Raw genomic sequence first — 22,083 nt, 5'->3', positions numbered from 1 at the left:
GCGTGGTGGTTCGGGGAATATGCTTTCTAAGCGGTCACTTTGCATTAGGATATTATGATGTTTTTTGAGCACGGTTGACACTCTTGGAGCGGAGGATGAGTGGGTTAGAACTAAGTTAGTTTGCGGGTTCCCGTTGGGGGCTTTTTTCTTACAGATTTCGTTACGGTCTAATTGGTTGGCTCGCACAATAGCGTCGTCGATAACTTTTTCCGGATATTTTTTATTCAGGAGGGCGGTCTTGAGTTCTCGACAGTTTGAGTCAAAGTCGGCTTGGTTTGAGCAAATTCTCCTAAATCGGTGGGCTTGGCTGTAAGGTATTGCTGTCTTGCAGTGTCTGACATGGCTGCTTCGGAAGAGCAAATACTGCCGCGTGTCTGTCGGTTTTCTATACAGTTTAGTTTGAAGCCGACCTTGGAAGGTAGTAACGGTGACGTCCAGAAAGTTTACACTGTGTTCCGCATAGGAATGAGCAAGGGAAATACTAGGATGGGCTAGGTTAAATGCCTCAATGAAGGTGAGGAGCTCCGCCTCACCGTGTTGCCAGATCATGAATATGTCATCAATGTACCTTTTATAGTACATTGTACTATAAAAGGTACTATAACCAAAAAGGTACTATAACCAAGGTACTATAACCAAAGGTACTATAACCATTGTACTATAACCAATGTACTATAAAAGGTACATTGATGACATATTCATGATCTGGCAACACGGTGAGGCGGAGCTCCTCACCTTCATTGAGGCATTTAACCTAGCCCATCCTAGTATTTCCCTTGCTCATTCCTATTCGGAACACAGTGTAAACTTTCTGGACGTCACCGTTACTACCTTCCAAGGTCGGCTTCAAACTAAACTGTATAGAAAACCGACAGACACGCGGCAGTATTTGCACTTCCGAAGCAGCCATGTCAGACACTGCAAGACAGCAATACGTTACAGCCAAGCCCACCGATTTAGGAGAATTTGCTCAAACCAAGCCGACTTTGACTCAAACTGTCGAGAACTCAAGACCGCCCTCCTGAATAAAAAATACCCGGAAAAAGTTATCGACGACGCTATTGTGCGAGCCAACCAATTAGACCGTAACGAAATCTGTAAGAAAAAAGCCCCCAACGGGAACCCGCAAACTAACTTAGTTCTAACCCACTCATCCTCCGCTCCAAGAGTGTCAACCGTGCTCAAAAAACATCATAATATCCTAATGCAAAGTGACCGCTTAGAAAGCATATTCCCCGAACCACCACGCGTTGTCTACCGGCGTAATAAGAATTTAGGTGACTTTCTTAATAACTCTCGTATCAACCGACCGGCAACTACTGGCTGCATGCCCTGCAATAAGCCCCGATGTAAAGTATGCCCACACATGACCACTACACAGCGCGCCACCAGCACGGCTTCAGACTACTACGTAAATATAAAAGGTAACTTTAACTGTGACTCCGCTAATGTCGTATATCTTCTAGAGTGCACTGTTTGTAGGCAACAATATATAGGCCAAACTGAAACGCCCTTCCGAATACGGTTCAAAAATCACCGCTCTCATGCAAAAAGCTGCCCTTATTTGCCCCTGTCAAGACATGTGAACAGTCCCGGGCATGCATTTGAACATCTTAAAGCAACGATTTTAGAATCCGCCTTCAAAACGCACCACGACCGCGAGGTTCGGGAATCTTATCTCATTTATAAGTTTGGGTCAGCCACGCTAGGAATTAATGAAAGTTACGGAAAACTAACGTGCTTATCCCTCGATTAAAATTAGCGGCTTCATAATTTTTATAACTATGTTCATTATTCCTACCCTCGAGTTTGCCATCAGAATTCGCAGAAACTCTCCTAATACAGCAGCTTTATTAGCCTAATGCGGCTCAACAATGCCATTTGTCCTGGGGAGGGAGGCCTCGTTCCCACCATCACTTAAGAATGTTTAACTCTTTGGGATCTATTCATGTTTAACCTTTTGTGACCCTACCTATTTCCTGTTCATTTGCTAGCTTCTGTGAAATGCTCTTTTGTGCCCCCTATCGATTCTCTTGACCCGCGGGGGGCACACCCATCTTCGCTTCCCCCCGAACCAGTCTCAGCAGTCACTGAATACCTCAGTGTATACTCTTCCCTTTCTTTTCAAACCGCGGTTGTCCAGTTTCCCCCATTGTCTGAACTTGCAGCCCGCGCGGCATACGTTGACCCGTCATGGTGCAACCTTGAACGCTGCATTGTTAACACGACCCCTTTTTCTCTCTCTCGCTCCCCCCCCCCTTTTTTTATTTTTCTTGTTTGTTTGTTGATGTTGTAACATAGGCGAAGCCTGACTGTATGCACGCTCCCCATTTCCGAAACATTTTCCTCTCTTTCTAACAGTTTTATGCAAACCTATATAAGAAATGTGTTCAAAATGTTTGTGATCTATTCATGTTTGTGATCTCTTTGTGATCTATTCATGTTTAACCTTTTGTGACCCTACCTATTTCCTGTTCAATTGCTAGCTTCTGTGAAATGCTCTTTTGTGCCCCCTTTCTATTCTCTTGACCCGTGGGGGGCACACCCATCTTCGCTTCCCCCCGAACCAATCTCAGCAGTCACTGAATACCTCAGTGTATACTCTTCCCTTTCTTTTCAAACCGCGGTTGTCCAGTTTCCCCCATTGTCTGAACTTGCAGCCCGCGCGGCATACGTTGACCCGTAATGGTGCAACCTTGAACGCTGCATTGTTAACACGACCCCTTTTTCTCTCTCTCGCTCCCCCCCCCCCTTTTTATTTATTTTTTTTTTCTTGTTTGTTTGTTGATGGGTTCGCCACTAGGGGGCCGACACAGCCACACGCGCTTCGTTTCGGCTCCCGCTTCTCGCTTCGCCACCCGCGAACGGGCACCTCCTGCCCACCTGATTTCGCCACCAATCGAACCGGTACGATGCACGGATTCCCCTGATACCACTTTCGTCGTGATCCATCCAACAGGCGAGTAACCCTGTCTAGTGCAAAATTCACGACCACCAACGGAGGGCTAACCCTAACGCCACAGCGAGGAACAGCATCGGCCTCGCCTCGCGCCGCAGCTGCCTTCAGCTGCCGGCTGCATCCCACGTGCGGAGCTCGTGACATCTCTACCATGGATTGCGGCGACGAGGAACGTGCAGCGCTCACAGCGCACAGCGAGCATTCTTCTCTACCGGCAAACCCTTGGATACAAGTTATCAGCAAGCGATCGCAACGCAATGCATCCAAACAACTGAAAACGGACCAGAAAGCACCCCCTACGCAAGCGTCAAGACTTCCTACTCCGCGTATACCGGCCGACCAGTTCGTCGCGGTAATACGACCGACCGGCAACGTGTGCGTCAAAAACTGGGCCACATCTGAAATCACCAACAGCCTTCTCACCACCACCGGCTTCGGTCGCGCAGAATTCATACGCCAGGTAACTATCATAAATCAAGACACGACAAACCTGGTAGTAATCGGATCCAAGAACATCGATCTTATCGACCGCATATCCCGAATCACGGACTTGACCATCCTCTCCACCACATACCAAGTTCGTGCCTACATGAAGCCTCCCCCGGGCACCTCGCGAGGCGTTATCAATGGCGTCTCGGAGGAAATTGACCTGCCGACTCTACATGAACTCCTAGCCCCCAATGAACCCTACCTGGTCCACGCCCGCTTTATGGGACAGACGAGGTCGGTTCTACTAACATTTGACGGCTATCGTGTCCCATACTACGTCAAACTCGGATGTAAGCTCGTCAGGTGCCATCCTTATCGCCGGATGACGCAAGTCTGTACCAACTGTGGAGACACTGGACACCGAAGAGATGTGTGCCCCTCACCCCCTCAGACCATCTGTGGACAATGTGCAACTGTGGACCCCTCTGCTACTCACCATTGTGTACCGAAATGCAAACTATGCGACGGTCCCCATCCAACTGCTAACAAGGACTGTCCACAACGTTCACGCCCCCCCATCAGACCCCCGACTCGCACTTCTGATCAGACTTACACAAAAAACTCGCCCACTTCGACTCTGCCACTGGACAAGGACAACTTCCCGGCTCTACCCAAGACCAACCAGCCAGCGCCCCGCCACCAGGTGAGCTGGTCAGCTGTTCTTGCCTCCTCTTCCACTGCTCCACCCTTTCCCCCCCATGACAACCCCTCCCCTCCCACCAACCACCAATCACAGTCAACACAACTGACACTCGAATATGTCTATGCACAGCACATGGAACTCCTGCAGCGGCACAACCGCCTTGCCGAACAGGTTTCTGCCCTCGAAACACACCTCGTGACTGAGATTCACCTCAAGTTAAAGGCCGCGGTGGCCACACTTACCAACACCATACACCAAGCAGTAGCTCCTATACACGCCACATTATCCGTACCCAACGAAGAACACGCCACATTATCCGTACCCAACGAAGAACAAGAATCCATGGATGCACAGCCTATTCCGCACCAACAACCCGAGTCCTCTCCTGCCACACCGATCATCAAAAAAGCCAAGCTCGTATTTCCACCCTCACACACAATCCAACAAACACACACTTCCCAGGACACTAGGACTACACCGGGACCATGAAGACACAACCCACCGTACCGCTGCACATCCTTCAATGGAATTGCCGATCTTTCACAAGCAAGAAACATCAACTAGATCTCTTCCTCGCATCTGATCCTGCAGACGTAGTCGCCCTTCAAGAAACGAATGTCCCGCAACCTAAACTGATTGGCTACCAAACGTTCACAACTGACCCGTACCACCGGACGGCTACTTTTGTACAAGCTCATCTCCCGGTGTTAACTCACATCATTGCCTCTGATACCCCCAACACGTTTGTAGAAATCCTGCCGACAACAACAAATTCAGCATCACTCTTCATTCTCAACGTGTATAGCCCACCTACCCATCAACTCAGCGATGTCAATACCCTCATCCAAAAAGCTATTACAGTAGCAAGAGACGCCCCCTTCGTATTACTTGGTGACTTCAACGCTCCACATATGGGATGGGGATACCACCAAAACTCCAAGAAAGGCACGCGCCTACAGAAAGCCATCCACGATCATAGACTTTGTCTCCAAAACGACCTTACTCAACCAACCCGCATCGGAAATAGCGTAACGCGTGACACTATTCCGGACCTCACCCTTACGAAGAACTGCCCGCTAATACAGTGGACGTGCCAAGCCAATCGCTTAGGCAGTGATCATGCCATTATCTCCATCAGACTAACTTACCAAACTAATCCAATACGAATCGGGCAAGCTCGAATCACCGACTGGCAAAAATTCCGCGAAGATAACGCCCCTCTCCCTTCCCCGCAAGAAAATCTCGCCGCATGGATTGATGCACTCGAACAACGGCTGCGGAAGCACACGACAACGATATCATTGACGACGGAACACCCTGTAGCAGACCCACATCTCCTCCACATTTGGGAAGCCAGACAGAGTCTTACTAGGCGGTGGCGTAAACAAAAGCACAATAAACGCTTAAAGCAACGTATTGCTATCTTAAACCAACAAGCCCAAGATTACTCCAAAATTTTACAGAAACAAAACTGGGCATCTTTCTGCAACCAGCTTCAAGGTACGCTAAGCACGAAGAAAACATGGCACATACTCCGCTCTCTCATCGACAAAGAACAGACGCGCACCGTTACTTCAAACCAAATTCACCGCCTAGTACAAACCTCAGACTTATCACCTGAGGAACTCCTTCAATCCGTTCGCCGGAAGATCTTTGGCCACGAATCCCAATACCCACCATCAAATGATTCCAAGCGATATACTGGAAATGACAATGCAGAGCTAGACTCCCCGTTCACCATGGAAGAACTCCATCAGGTGCTACAAATGTTAACACGCAACAGTGCCCCTGGACACGATCGAATAACTAACCGACTACTCCGCAATCTCGACGAAGAAACCATACAAGCCCTTCTTGACCTTTTCAATCAACATTGGGAAACCGGAACTCTACCTGAACAGTGGAAAAGATCGAATATCATCCTCATACCGAAACCCCACAAATCCCTAGGACTCAACAATCTCCGACCTATCTCTCTTACGTCTTGTGTTGGCAAAATTTTTGAGCACTTGGTTCATATACGTCTAACCACGCATCTTGAAACAACCGGACAGTATCCCAACACCATGTTTGGCTTTCGTACTGGACTATCCACTCAAGACGTGCTGCTACAGCTCAAAGAGCAAGTAATCCAAACCCTTAGCCGCAGCCATCCCAAAATGATCATGACTCTCGATGTGCAGGGGGCATTCGATAACGTTTACCATTCTGCAATTCTGGACAATCTTGCCACTACACACTGCGGCCATCGAACCTTCAACTACGTCAAGGCTTTCCTCCACAACCGAACGGCCACACTTCGACTCGGCCCGCACTCGACCCCCCTTTTTAACATGCCTGCGCGCGGCACACCCCAAGGCTCCGTCATTTCACCCCTCCTCTTTAATATTGCTTTACTTCATCTACCCGTAGAGCTCGACCACATCCCGGACCTTCACCATGCTTTCTATGCCGACGACATCACGTTGTGGACAACTCAAGGGTCAGTCGGAGCCCAACAAGACACCCTACAGCAAGCCATAAACACCATCAATACGTATCTCATACCACGAGGGCTTCGCTGTCAAGCCGAGAAGTCTGCAGTGCTGATGCTTCGCTCGCGCATACGAGGTAGACCTCCTGAACCCCCAATGAATCCTAATCTGAAAATCCAAAACACTTCTATCCCCCAAGTGCCTACTCTACGTATTCTCGGCGTTCCTTTCCATCACGATGGCTCTGGTGCCGCCCTTATCCCTCAACTGAACAAAACATGCGCCCAGCTTACCCATCTGATAAAACGTGTAAGCCATCAACATGCAGGGCTAAGGGAGAATGAATCCTGCAAGCTCATACAAGCTTTGCTGCTTAGCCGCATCACCTATGGGACGCCGTATGTTGCACTCAAACCCGCCGAATTGAGAAAACTTGATATATTAGTACGAAAAGCCTACAAAACGGCCCTTCATCTGCCCACCTTTACGCCCACACAAAAACTCCTCGAATTGGGTTCTCACAATACTATTTCGGAGCTTCTTGAAGCACAACGCACGACCCAAATCCATCGCCTTCAACTTACTTCAACAGGACGACACCTGCTCGGTCTTCTGGGACATGACACCCCAAGAGCTCAGGATACGCCCAATCCGATCCCAATTTCTTTGCGCCAACGTATTCACATCGCTCCTATCCCGAGGCACATGCACCCAAGTCATAACAGGGGCAGAAGAATAGCTCGTGTCCGAATGCTACAAAGAAGACTGGACAAGGATCCACACGTCCGATATACAGATATTGCGTCTACTCACCACGACCGGCGTACCACAATTGTGGCTCTTGACTCTACGGGTACCACCATGACTGCTGCCACCTATCGTGGAATCTCCTCCACTACCGCTGAATCGATCGCAATAGCTCACGCCGCTACCACGCACCGCAGTGAACACCCCCTCACGATTGTTACGGACTCTCTACAGGCATGCCTACGCTACCGTCGTGGACAAGCTCCTGTCGCAGCTATTCTGCTTCTGCAAAAGCTTCCCCCTCAACTATTCATCACAATAATATGGACCCCTGCTCACACCGGCCTGCTGGGGAATGAAGCAGCCCATGCTGCAGCCCGCGAGATCCACAACCGGGTATCCTCAGCATCCGAATCGGCAGCCACGGAAGACATCACCACCGAACCTCTGACCACCACTGAAGCAATTCTCACCCACTACAGGCACCTCCGCTACAAATATCCTCCGCCGCACCCCTCTCTCACGCACGCCCAAGCATACACCTGGCGACGCCTACAAACAGATACCTATTACAACTGTACACGACTTCACCACATTTCTCCTACGCTCTACCCGAAAACCTGTCAACCATGTAATACCCCACTAGACACTTTCCATCTTGTCATTGAATGCCCGCACTCCCCACCCCTCCCTCCCCGCCTGACCCCCACCCCTTCCCGTGAGCAGTGGGAGAGGTTGCTGACCAGCTCCGACCGTGAAGATCAAGCTATGCTGGTCGACCGGGCGGTGACGGCGGCGTCCTCTCGCGGCCTCCTGGACATAGGAGGCTGACCACACCCCCTTCCCCCAACCCTTTGCTCTATAATAAACGTTTGTTCATCATCATCATGTTTGTTGATGTTGTAACATAGGCGTAGCCTGACTGTATGCACACTCCCCATTTCCGAAACATTTTCCGCTCTTTCTCATAGCTTTATGCAAACCTATATAAGAAATGTGTTCAAAATGTTTGCGACAGCAAAATCATGTAACTTTACTCTGATGAAGGCAAGTCCCGTTGCCGCTACGTAAGTAAACATTGTTTGTTATTGTTCTTGCTGTGTATCCGACTCTTTACTTATACTATTTCTGCGCGCTTTGTGAGTTTATCTTTCTCTAGATTTATATATATATATATATATATATATATATATATATATATATATATATATATATATATATATATATATATATATATATATATATATATATAAGATAACTTTAAGCGACCTCGATTGTCGCAACGTTTCGGCAAGGAGACACCATCGGCAGGGAGCTTTCTTTTTCTTGTGCTCCCTACCACTTCCAAAGTTTCATCATCAGCAGCAGCAGCAGCAGCAGCCTGCTCAGGTCCACTGCAGGACGAAAGCCTCTTCCATTGACCTCCAACCGCTTCTGTCCTGCGTCGCAGACGCCAGTTCGCGAAGCCGTTTGCCGCGGGTTCTCGCGCCTGCAAACGCGGTCCACTTTTCGAGAGACGTGAAAGATTGCGAACAAAATGATCCGGTCCTGCCAGTCATGGCGAACTTTCAGCGGCAAGTAGGGAAATCCACGCGAGGCGCAACAGCCGGGTCTCCGACGGAGGGAGATGGCGCTGCCAGCTCTGCTGTTTTTTATTCCTTGAACCACCAGTGCAAGCTGCGGCAATTTCTTCTCGCGTTCCCGAAATCTGATTACGCTTGTTTTCATCCAAGTCAAGATTCATTTTTCTCAACTTATCTTTTTGTATTGTATATTTAAGTTTTTCTGTTGATGTTGCTATTGGCATGGTATCGGGTATTTAATTTATCGCCGTATCATGTGTGCGTATGTGTACGTGTATATTAATTTTTTCTCTTGTCCGTACTTTTTGACCCATTTAGTTATGTGTAAAATAATCAATAACCCCACCCATCGGAAGGACATCCGCAGCCGTATCACGAAAAAAGAATGGGGGAGGCTGGAGCCCTTAGTAAAGCAACTCGGTACCTGACGACCGTACGGTCGCTACACCCATCATCGGCGGGGCCAGGAAAGTTCCATACGCGTTCGCACGCTACCTCTAGGAGTTCGCTGCAAAGGCTGTTGTTTGATGTATAACGTGGTTAATCTGCACTTAGATTGTATTGTAACTCAATTACGTTATTTTGGTATTTCAACTAAGATTTAGAGAGAAAGCTCTACTACGTTACATCTTTCAAGGTCTTTCATCGCGTCGCGATGACCTTCAGCCACCGGCGCGCAACCTGCGACTTTCTTATCGCTTCGCTTTCTCCGAGCTTAACTGTTAGGGTACCAGACAACTGGGCGAGGGGCAAATCGCTTCTTCGCATTTGACTTTTCGCCAAGCAGCAGCTGGGCCGTCTGTGGGCGCGCACCAGTGCAAGAGAACCCCGTGGCGAGGGTTACATCATCAGCCTATCTACGTCCACTGCAGGGCAAAGTCCTCCCCCATAGATCTCCAATGATCTCGGTCCTGTGCTAACTGCGACCAATTTATCCCCGCAAACTTATTGATCTCATCTGCCCGTCTAGCCTTCTGCCGCCCCCTGCCACACGCTTGCCTTCTCTAGGGATCCACTCTATTACCCTTAATGACCAACGGTTATCTTGCCTCCGCATTACATGCCCTGCCCACACCCATTTCTTTTTAATTTCTGCTAATATGTCCTTAACACGCGTTTCTTCCCTGATCCACTCCGCTCCCTTTTTGTCCCTTAATGTTACACCTATCATCTTCCCTTCCATTGCTCGCTGGGTCGTCCTCAATTTAAGTTGAACCTTCTTAGTGAGCATCCAAATTTCCGCCCCGTAGGTGAGTACCCGTAACATGCAGCTGTCATAAACTTTCTTCTTCAGGGACTATGGTAGGCTGACATTCATTTTTTGAGAATGCCTGCTAAATGCACTCCTCCCCATTCTTATCCTTTTAATTATCTCTGCCACATGGTTGGGATCCGGGATCACTACTTGGCCTAAGTAGACATATTCACTTACTACTTCCACTGCCTCCCCTCATTTCGAATCGTTGTGATCTCCCGAGGTTATGGATCATTACTTTATGGATCCACTCTGTTGGGGTTTAACAACTGATATACGAAATCGCTAGGGTGACTGAGTTTACAGGAGTGAAGACTACAGAAACACACGATGCGCGCGCATGAAAGCGATCCTATGCTGGCTGCTTTGCCAGCGTTTGGTTCCTAAGTCTCGCCCTCGATGGCGCTCCGGCTGCCTTCTGTATGGGTGCGTTCACCGCAAGCGAAAGAATGAAATCCAATCATTTATTAGTTAGACGGCAAGCTGATAAATCTCAAGGAATGGCCAACTTTTTGGAAACGCTTTGTGCATCGTCCTTGCTTTTGCTAGCAATAACTAGGTGTAGAAGTGTTAAATCTGAGCCATTTCATCTTTGGATTTCGCAGATACCTGTCGGAGGCCTCTACCGTCAACTGCAAAACGTACGTGGCTATGCGTACTTGGCTTACTTGGAGTCATATACCTGCCATTTGGTATTCCGAACTGCGACCCTGCCATTCCACAGACACGGCAGCAAATTCCGCGGAACACTTCCAAATCAAGTATTCACTTCATCAGAAAAAAACACACAGGCCGTCCAAGTTCGCTCCTTCCAGACGCACATACAAATTACGGCCATTCTCCTCAGCAAGCTTCAAAAAGAAAGCCATATGACGCAACAACGAATTCGACGACTAGAAGCCAAAATAGCAGCTCAACCTGGAAGCCTTGGAAGGAGCTCTCGAAAGGATACGACAGGGTGCCATTCCCTCTAGAAAACTGCAGTGTTTTACCCACTGCCAGGAAGGTTCTCTCGGAATGCAGAAAAAATCTGGATTACCTCTTTTTTGTCCACACCGCCTCCACCCATTCCAGCCACCGGCGCATCCTAAGAGAGTCCGTCGGCAACGCATCGCTTGAAGCCCGGTACAACTGGTCCATCGTTTTCTTCGTCGGTTTGTCAAACGTCGAGAAGGTCTCGCAGGGGGTGTTCACTGAAGCGCAGGCTCACGGCGACATCGTCGTTCTGCCTTTCCTTGATACTTACCGGAACCTCACGTACAAGTTTGTCTACGGAATCAAGTGGACCGTTGAGAACTGCCCAGAGGTGCGGTTCATCCTCAAGATGGACGACGACATCGTGATACACATACCGACAATAATGAAGAAATTCGGGAGGATACCAGAGTCGCGCGTGGCAGCTGGTGGTCCCAAGATCCACTGCTGCGTTTGGGACAAAATGCCGGTTCTCAGGCAAACGGCTCTTCCGTGGTACTTATCCGAAAAGATGTACCCGAAGAATGTGTTCCCTAGGTACTGTTCCGGAAGTGCAGTGTTCATAGACGCATCCGCACTTCCGGCCCTGTACAACGCTACCTTTAGCGTTCCTTACATTCCAGTGGACGATGCCTACGTCACGGGAGAACTAGCCGCTGCGGCTGGTATTACCCACGAACCACTAAATAACGTTTACTCTTTTGACACCTATCGCTGGACGTCGGTGGGCAATGGCTCGCTCCTCGTCGTGCAATTGTCCAACGCAGACTTGCGTGCGAAGGCGTGGAAAATTGTTCTGAACGCGCTGAGTGAGAACTCTGCTTCAACGACGACGACAGCTTCGCCTAAAACGCAGGCAGCTTCTCCATCGAGTGAACCACTTTCACGCCTAACGTCACCAACTTCAGCCTTGACGCAAAGAACTGTTCCTATTGTGCGAGCTGTAAATGTGTCAGTGACGGTCTCTTCGACTCAAATCACACACATGAAGGAAGGCAATACCTCAAAGAAAACTCTTTAAAGGGGCCATGGGGACAAAATGCAAGTTTTGTTCATTCAAAAGATTGCCTCTTTAGGATCGTGCTGACACCACTTTTAACGCAGACTTCGCTCAAATAAGCTGTATAATTAGGAAAAAAGGGAATGGCCATGCGACCGACTAGCTCGTTTCCCACAACACAACGTATCATGTTATACCAGCCAGCTCTGCGATTGGCGGAGGCCGGAAAAAGCAAACGCAAATTAGGCAGAACTTATAAGATTGCCGAACGAGCTATTTGCGCTTAAATTTAGAGCACATTCCTTGTTTATCAGTAAGAATGGTAGAAAAAAGTGTAGGTTAGGAAAGTACACGCACACATAGAAGTACTGATGCTTAGTGCTGTTGGTACTGCGCGCACTATAATTCGTTTAAATGCACACCACTGCGGGGCCTTGGGGTTGTCTCAGACGACTCTGGCTAATTGGCGCAAACGACGGTGTCTTACGTGATCCAGAGATCTCGCCCACCAGGCCGCGGAGGAGACAGCGGAACCCACGCCACTCAGAACCTTCCACGAAATTACCCAACACTACAGGCTCAGTAGAAGAACATTCCCGGCACCACACCCAGGGCTCTCAAGGAACCAAGAAACCACACTCAGACTAATACAGACGAATACGTTTCCAAATCCAGTCAGGATGCATCTGTTATTTTCTACACAATTCGACGCACAACGTAAATCCTGTACTAGAGCAGGCACTCTACGGCACATAATATGAGAGTGTGTCAAAAACCCAGACCTGCCAGCCCCTTTTCCTTCCCCTACCCCGGAGCTGTGGGAGATACTGTTGTCCAGCTCCCTCCATCGAGATCAACTTCTGCTGGTCGAGAGGGCCAGTCGAGCAGGGACGGCACATGGTTACCTGAAATGAGGAACCACCCCACCTTAGTTCAATAAAAAAGTTTTGCCTCTCTCTTTCTCTCCGGCGAGCACCAGGTTCCACGAAACGATTATTTTCTCCATGAACAAAAACAAGACAGGTTTAAATACGGTCACAAACAAACCAAAGGCAGAAAACGGCTTGCCGCAGTGTGGTGGCGCCATCTAGGCTGCTAACAGTAAGTGAGCCTCCACTCCACACCAAGTTTAGCTGAAAGACCTGTTCTTATGATGTCATTGAAAACGTCGTTCAAAAACACGTTCTCGCGCCAGAATAAAAATTTTAGCTTAAAGTGATTAATTTCGCAGTGAATAAGGAAAGCATCGTTTGCTCCCGCGCAAGCACTGGGGTCACTACAGAACACGAAATCTTTCGAATAATACAACCTTGTATTTTGTCTTCATGGCCCCTTTAAATTTCCCCCACAAGGGACTGAAGACTGTGGACGGGGCAGAGCAAATCGGTGTTTTACAACTTCGGCCTGTTTTGGTCCCAAATGTCGCATCACAGAAGCACAAGTGCCTTGACATGGTCCCGACAACATGATGTGGTAATTTTTATAGCTGATTTATGCGCATCGCTTAGAAACTTAAAAACATGACTGAGAGTTCACTTGCAGGCATACCACTGAACTTTGCTATTTTGTTGAAACCAAGGTTTTACAAGCCAGTTGGCCTATATTGGTTGACCACCATAGTGCCTTGAATATGAATGCACCTTTCGCAGCAGCGAGGTGTTTATTCACATGTGCATTGAGGATGCATTTGAGGCACGGTTATTTGAGGGTACATTGTAGACATTTCAGGTGTATATTGTACGTTCTTTATGATACTTCATATACATCGGAAACGTCAAAGCGCGTAAAAAATGGCTCCAATTTACGCTGTTAAGGTGGTTGGACTGCGAAGCTGTAAACAGCACCCACAACGATCCTCCATGCGGCGTCATTTGAATTCACACACGTGGCATCTGCTCACTTCTGCCACCCATCACACTCTTCTCCTCCCTGTCTCACTCCTCTCTCGATGAATTGAACAGAAGTTTTATGAGTGCAATTCAAATTTCCCGCCTTTTGCAGTGCCCACGCTCCCCCTGCCTGAACAGCGCGAGCGGGAGTTCCGTTCTTTTTTTCCTTGCTTTCATGTCGCACGTGCCGGCGCCCTACTGCGCAGTTTGGAACACGGCGTTTCTGGCGGCCACTTTTAGCGTCTTTCGAAGGGTGGGGACAAGGGCCACATGTGCGTCTTTGGTTTCATCTCTCTCACTGATTCCCCTCACTCTTGTTTAATGCATCCCCGCCAAAGAGCGTCCTCCCCGACCTCCCCAAAAGCTGAATCCAAATCACCATCTGAATCTTCACTTTCTCCACGTGTGGCCGTAACTTAGTCGCCAAGAAGGCAGGCTCTAGCTGGCTCTCCATGCGGGTCTAGGTTCGATCCCTGGCGGTGCTAGCAGTTTGGGTAGCCACGGGTGTGCCAGTAGTAGCCCGGGAGTTTTCTGCTGACGCGGGCACGAAAGTTTCTTTGGGTGGGTACAGGTATACTGCTTCGCACCAAAATGGGTAGTAGTACTTGTACGAAACCTTAATAAGCCTTAAAAAGTAGGATTCGGGAATCCAAGTGATGACCGGGCGACCGACGCCTTAGATGCCAGGTTCTCCCACAGCTCATGGACGTGGAGGGGGAAGGAAAGGGTGGGAGGTCGGGGCTATGCACACACTCTAATAAAATGTGGAGCAGTGTGCCAGGCTTGAGCAAATAGTGCATTGGGCGGGAAATTGAATGGGAAACACGTGGTGTAAGCGAATTGGATGGACGAAGGTGTTCGTTCGGATGCGACAAAGAGTCGTTTCTTCTGGTTTGGACAGCTTGGAGTGTGGTTGAGGGAATTGTCTGTCGAGTCGATAGTACTGTGTAATGTCCTGAAGTGTAACGAATGGTGTGGACTCCGCTTGTTCTCCTGCGGCGTGGGAGGAGAGTGCGCTGGCTTGGTAATGGGCAAAATTATTGCCCGTCAACGTACAGTGGGCGGGTATCCAGACGAGGGCGACGTTTCTTTGTGGCTGATGTTACGAGAGGAGGTGGAGAGTTGGTGGGGCCACCATTCCCGCCAAGAAGTTCCGACAGGCAGCTTGGGAGTCGGTTAAGATGACCGCGCTCTTGGTGTGAATAAGTGCGAGTGCAATGGCCAGTTCTTCAGCAATCTGCGTGGATGAATTGAAGCACAGGTTAAAAGGGCGATTTGGTGGTGACGGTTGCAACCTTGTGCTGCCCGCCTCAATATGAGCTAGCGTCTGTATAGGCGACGTCCGGACGGTTCCCATAGATGCTCTCGTGGGCTTAAGTCCGTGCTTGTCTTCTTGTCTTCTCCCCGGGTGGAGGCCAGGGTGCATGTTCTTTGGTATTGGGCGAACCCGTACAGCAGATCTCCAATCCTCGGAGAGGACAAGAAGAGCAGGAGGATTCTGGGTGCGCGAGCCGTAGGTGCTTGAGCAAAACAAGGCCCGCAGGTGTTTGAGTGAGCCGGACACGTTGGCTGGCAAGGTGGCCTTCGGTTAATTCTGAAACTTTGTTATGAAGCCCCAGTTAAAGAAGCCGCTAAGTAGAGTTGTTAGTAGGCAGGACCAATGCTTGTTTGAATGCCTTGCGTATGAGCTTGTCAAAGAAGTCCAAGTCTCCTTTGGTGAGGCAGAGGTATGAAGAGAGAGAGAGAGAGAACAATCTTTAATAAAAAAAATTCCCTCGCACTTCCCCGAGGGGGAGAGTGTGTAAGTGCGAATGCACGGTTGCATTCGCACTTAAAAGAAAGATGCATTTATTCACAGACACCTATTTGTGTTGTCGTTGTACGTGATCGCTGAACGGTTGCTGTTAAAACTTGCTGAGAGATATCTCCTGATAAAAAGGAAGCGTTTTACAAAGTTATCTCAGCTTTGAAATTTCGTGTCAGTACTCCTTTAAGCGGGTGCATTAGCCCTTCTCACGCCCGATTCCTGGTCAATCCCTCACGTGGGTATGTGCCATGAGGAGGCGCCCAACACCCGCAGTCACTGAGCGGAGAGAGGAGGAGGAGAGTAGCGCGCGCCCATCTCCCCCCGTTGCTAGGGAAGACGAGGAGGAAGACGAGGAGCGCGCGCACCCGCAGCTGTTGCTATGCGGACTACGGCGGCGGACGATTCAGGCTCGCTTAAGAAGTGCATTCGCACTTAAAACTGGCGATGTCAGCCCAGCTAAGATGCCTGGCTTGCTACGCCAGATGAATGCGATGACGATGGTGATTATAATGATGAAGAGGAATACATATGATTTTAACTAATTACAAAGTCTGATCAAGACTTGTGTCTTTTAGGTATGCCAATAAGGCTTTCGTTGCACGAGCGACCCGTTTGGAAGAGTTCCAAGGACCTAATATGTCCCTCAGTTCTAGTTTTGCGGACATCGGCCGGCCCAGGGACACTGCGAGAGACTCAAGGGGTGCTGCGATAGCCGAAGCGAGCGGACGCGTTCACATCGGCTCCATCATTTATGATTAATTTCGCAGTGCTTTTTTTTTCTAATCGACGTTTTCTTTGTCTGAAGATGCTCGAGAAGTCAAAGGGCACCGACGGATACTAAAAGTTCCCAAAGGTACGCCTTCTACGCCGAATTATCGGACATTTGCTACCACCACCGTTCGAGGGGCCGCTATGCCTCGGCGTGTTCTACGAGCGCTAGGCCTCGTTGCCGTCGCACCTGCCGCGGCTCGCCGCCTCGGCGGCCGCCGTTCAGCCCCGAGATGGAGGATACGTCCCCTCGGGCAACGATCTCCGACTCCCAAATGTGCGTGGAAGTTCAAGGCGAAGACATTTCACCCGAGGAATTCCACAGCGACGCCGGCTGGACGCTCGCGGGGGAACGCATGTCGAGACTCCGTCAACGAGACCTTGTCGCGAAGCTCGCCGGCTCCAACAACCATGTCAACAAGAAAGCGAAAGACAACAAGAACATTCGAGCCTCGGTCATCAAGGCAGCGAGAATGCCAACCACACCACTGCAAGATCGTGATCAGACCACGAGGAGGACTTGACATCGTCAAGAGTGGCACCACGACCGTCGCCACGGCCATTTTTGCCGCGGCAAAGATTGCGACTGAAGAGAGCGCATCGGATACCATCTGCCCGAACGCTCAACAAAACATAATGGTAGTCAGCACGCCCAAGGAGGAAAACGCCGTCCGCTACGCAAGTCTGCAAACGATCAACATTCAAGACAAGACCTTTGAAGTCAGCGCGTACCGCACGGCGCCGTACGACAGCGTGAAGGGCGTAATCCGTGGAATCCCTGTCGACGCGAGCGCCGAAGAACTGGACCGAAACATCGTCAACCACAGAAACCCACTCGCCGTAGGCGCTAAACGAATCGGCAACACGACCACGATCATCGTAGCCTTCAGAGGACCCAAGGTACCGAACTTTGTCCGATACGGCGTCACGCTCATACCATGCCACCTGTACAGAAAGTAAATTGACGTCTGCCACCAGTGCGGCAGGGTCGGGCACCGCAAGGACGTGTGCCCGACTCCAACCAGCAGGATCTGCATGGGCTGCGGCGAAGCAAACCCCAAAGAAGACCACAACTGCACCCCCAAATGCAAACTATGCGGTGGCGCTCACCCGACCGCCGCGAGAGATTGTAAAGCCAAATTGAAGGTACCCTACGTCGTCCGCAGGCAGCAGTGGGAGCGCCGAAAGGTCAGCAGCCAGCTCCCGTCGGAGAGCGACTTCCCGCCACTAGACCAGCCAGCTGCGCGCAAGTCAAGGACGCCATCGAGAAACCGCGCACCGTCGAGAGATCGCAGTTTCAGGAGCCAGAGCAGAGACGCGCGAAAAATGGGAACCCAAAGATCACCGTCGGGCGAGAGAGTCAGTTGGGCCGACACTGCGCGAGGTGTCATGAAAACCAGACCGAGCGACAACACCAAGAAAGATGACAAAGCTTCAACCAAGGAACGAGATATCAACGAGGCCCTAAGACAGGAGAACGCGGTCCTGAGAGCCACCATCAACAACCTCACCAAGGAAATCGCGGATATCCGCAACGCTCTCCGCAACGTCGAACAGCTAAGATTGAACCCGAGCGGCAGCAACAAGGGCGAAGAAACTATGGCCGCTGAAGACAAGGAACCGGCACCGAAGAAGAGGGCCGTTGAATTGCGCAAGACCAAGAGCAACGTGAGCGACTGCAGCGCCGGCAGCAGCAACAACAACGTCGAGGCCAAACTCAACAGCCTGGAGGGTATGATCAAGTCGATGAAGGACGCCATAGACGGCTTTCAAACGGAGAACGTCACCAGACTCAACAATCTGGAAAGAAGCGTGCAACTAATACTAAGCCACCCAACGTTCGCGCCCCTACAGCAGCCAGTAAACCAAGTGCCGCAACCCGGAGAATTCCGACTAGGACAATCATGGCCACCAACTCCACAGGCATAACAGTGTGGCAGTGTAACTGCCGCGGCTTCGTCAAGAAGAGGGCAGTGGTCCAGCAATACATTGTGCACGCCGCGCGCAAGCCCGACGTGCTTCTACTTCAAGAAACGCTAACGGACAAGCCGTCCCTTCCAGGCTACAGGGTGCACGCGGGCCCGCCCGATGGCAGAGGCCTGTACCGCCCTGGTCAGGAAGGGACTCACCTTCGTTGAACACCGGCTAAGCAACGTGAAGATCGAACACACGCTCACCGAACTCATACCGACCAAGAAAAGAAGAAACAGCATCTTCATTTTGAACATCTACAGTAATCCATCGCAGAGACTGCAGAAGTTCAAATCCATTCTTCACAAGGCAAGCAGGACGGCCGGCCAGAACACGCTGATTGCGTGCGGTGACTTTATCGCGATGGATACGGCGTGGGGCTACGTCAAAAGCAATGCGAAAGGCAGAAACCTATCCCAAGACGCGGCGGAACTTGGCTATGCCCTCATAACCAACCCGGCTCACCCAACGAGACTTGGTAACTCCGTTTCCCGAGATACCACCCCCGACCTAACGTTCGTCAAGAACAATGAACCGATCACGATCACGTGGAGGAACACGGGGGTGGACCTCGGCAGCGACCATATGATCGTGGAAATCGTCGTACCGGAGCAGAACAGTAATAACGTCAGGAAACATACTTGGATCGATTTGACCGCTTTCAGAGACACCAGAAATCAGGAGGAGGAAGAAAACAAGCCCACAGTAAGACAGCTACGCCGCAGTGCCAGCCGCAGGATGGCACGAAGGCGGCAGCTGTCTTTCAACAAGCCCACAGTAAGACAGCTACGCCGCAGTGCCAGCCGCAGGATGGCACGAAGGCGGCAGCTGTCTTTCAACAAGCCCACAGTAAGACAGCTACGCCGCAGTGCCAGCCGCAGGATGGCACGAAGGCGGCAGCTGTCTTTCAACAAGCCCACAGTAAGACAGCTACGCCGCAGTGCCAGCCGCAGGATGGCACGAAGGCGGCAGCTGTCTTTCAACAAGCCCACAGTAAGACAGCTACGCCGCAGTGCCAGCCGCAGGATGGCACGAAGGCGGCAGCTGTCTTTCAACAAGCCCACAGTAAGACAGCTACGCCGCAGTGCCAGCCGCAGGATGGCACGAAGGCGGCAGCTGTCTTTCAACAAGCCCACAGTAAGACAGCTACGCCGCAGTGCCAGCCGCAGGATGGCACGAAGGCGGCAGCTGTCTTTCAACAAGCCCACAGTAAGACAGCTACGCCGCAGTGCCAGCCGCAGGATGGCACGAAGGCGGCAGCTGTCTTTCAACAAGCCCACAGTAAGACAGCTACGCCGCAGTGCCAGCCGCAGGATGGCACGAAGGCGGCAGCTGTCTTTCAACAAGCCCACAGTAAGACAGCTACGCCGCAGTGCCAGCCGCAGGATGGCACGAAGGCGGCAGCTGTCTTTCAACAAGCCCACAGTAAGACAGCTACGCCGCAGTGCCAGCCGCAGGATGGCACGAAGGCGGCAGCTGTCTTTCAACAAGCCCACAGTAAGACAGCTACGCCGCAGTGCCAGCCGCAGGATGGCACGAAGGCGGCAGCTGTCTTTCAACAAGCCCACAGTAAGACAGCTACGCCGCAGTGCCAGCCGCAGGATGGCACGAAGGCGGCAGCTGTCTTTCAACAAGCCCACAGTAAGACAGCTACGCCGCAGTGCCGCAGTGCAACGTTGTTGTTGTTGTTGTTGTTGTTGTTGTTGTTGTTGTTGTTGCCTGAAGCTGCCCGAATTTTTTTATTTTTACAATCCAAAAAATACTAGTACCTTTGAAATGGTACAGTAAGAGGTGCAGATACGCATACGCCCCTTGTGCTCACACTCTAACAAGCTCGAAAGCCGACTTCACTGTCATAATACCCTATCTGCAGTGGTGCACCCTTTACAAGCGCCCCAGTTTTTTCTTTGTATGTTTTTGCTAATGCTGCCGAAACTACCTCCTGAAGCTTAAAGAGCTTCACTGGTAATAAATTATGCCAATTCATATTGCTGTAAACATCGTGAGGCACAACCCCCCCCCCGCCCGCTTGTAGAGAATGTTCAGTCCACCCGTGTAAACAGGTACAAAATGCCTCCAAAATTGGAGGTCTCTCCACCTTTTTTCTTCGTTGCCGGTCTTTTCTTACACCCTTTTTTTCTTTGCGCCCTGTTTCTTAGTTTCGAACACCCTAATTTGTAGCTTTACACCCTTCTGGGAAAGTGTGTTGAAATAATGAACACCCTTTTTGAAGGGTGTTGAGGTGGCAGGGAAGATTTGTATGGTATTTAATAAAATTCTTTAAGTTACGGATCAGAAAAACTACCGCGTAATTAAAAAGGTTTTGCAAATCCACGTGTTGATTTGTATATTCTCGTAGTAAAATCTATACTTCCAAAATTAGCGCTAAAATATCAGTTTTTTGCGACAAGCCCACCGACTCCATCTGGGGGCTTTCCTCTGCTGGGTATAAAAGCAAGAACAGAACATGTATTGCTAAGTAAGTATGCACTCCCTGTACCGCTTGCATCCCGTGTTCCAACTGTAACTTGTACGTATTGGCTGTTTGTGTTGAATGCTGCGCGCTCCACCGTTTGACATTGCCTCTGCGCATGCCATCACCTCAAAAAAAGGGTGTGAGACTCAACACCCCTTTTTTTAGGGTGTTGAGCATCCTCAACACCCTTTTTTTAAGGTGTTCAGCTCAACACCCTTTTTTCATCTATACCAGTGTTGCGGAATGGGCGTCCCCATTCCATTCCAATTCCATTCCGGGGAATTACAAGTTGCCTAAATTCCATTCCTTTCAATTCCTCGGAATGCCGGAACATCGCCCATTCCCACTCCGGGAATTGCCGGGCAGTTCAATTCCATTCCTTTAATTCCTCAACGTTTTATCGGGTGATTATCAAGTTACCAATGAACCCACCATTAGATGTTATTACACGTGTTAAGAACTGCTAAAATACGGAAAACACGTAACCAAGGCCGAGGGATAATGGCTTTCTGGCATATCTCGTTCAGTGCAATGACCCTACTAATTCCCACAGGGGCAGTTCTCCAGGCAGTTATGATAGTATTTGCATGGTGAGCTTTACGAGTTTTGATGCTTTAATATTGTTTAAGTGTGCATGTGTTAATGCTAATGTGACGACATGTTCTATTTTTGTGCTCACAAAAGTATGGTTGAACAAGACATTATATTCCTTAAGCAGTTAACACGCGTATGGAGCGGTCGTGAGCATGGTTAAAACTATAAGTTTGTTAACGAGGAACAGAACCTCCGGATATGGTGGCATCAGTTGGAAGAATTACCGCTCGAGCCCCTTGTCCTGCCTTTGCACCAATACGGATCACGGGCCGCACAGGTCGTCAGCACTCACGCATGTCAAGCGCGCTTTGAAAGCACGGATAGGTTCAGTACTTCCTGTGCTTGCGTGTGCGCAGGTATGCAATGCCGCCCTTGCCGAAGCTTAGTTACATGCGTCAGGTATCATCCACTGCGCACGAGTTAAAGGCTTAGAGTATGCGCGACCTTTGTATG

At 50.0% G+C, this 22,083-nt stretch overlaps 1 protein-coding gene and 1 pseudogene across 1 annotated transcript; both read left to right on the top strand.

The window, feature by feature from the left end:
* Positions 1-3,548: 3,548 nt before the first annotated feature.
* LOC144139678 (uncharacterized) lies at positions 3,549-13,755 on the top strand. Its single transcript, XM_077671968.1, has 2 exons — positions 3,549-3,738; positions 10,756-13,755. The coding sequence occupies exons 1-2, from the start codon at positions 3,549-3,551 to the stop codon at positions 12,144-12,146; spliced, it is 1,581 nt and encodes a 526-aa protein (XP_077528094.1). The 3' UTR covers positions 12,147-13,755.
* A 3,036-nt stretch (positions 13,756-16,791) lies between these two features.
* LOC144139216 (uncharacterized) lies at positions 16,792-18,518 on the top strand (annotated as a pseudogene).
* The last annotated feature ends 3,565 nt before the right edge of the window (positions 18,519-22,083 follow it).

Source organism: Haemaphysalis longicornis, unplaced genomic scaffold (assembly GCF_048455015.1).
Source record: "Haemaphysalis longicornis isolate Haplotype H1 unplaced genomic scaffold, Haemaphysalis longicornis Haplotype H1 scaffold_5, whole genome shotgun sequence".
Taxonomy (NCBI): domain Eukaryota; kingdom Metazoa; phylum Arthropoda; class Arachnida; order Ixodida; family Ixodidae; genus Haemaphysalis; species Haemaphysalis longicornis.
The sequence above is the reverse complement of the archived record's forward strand: the minus strand, read 5'-3'. Positions and strand labels throughout refer to the sequence as shown.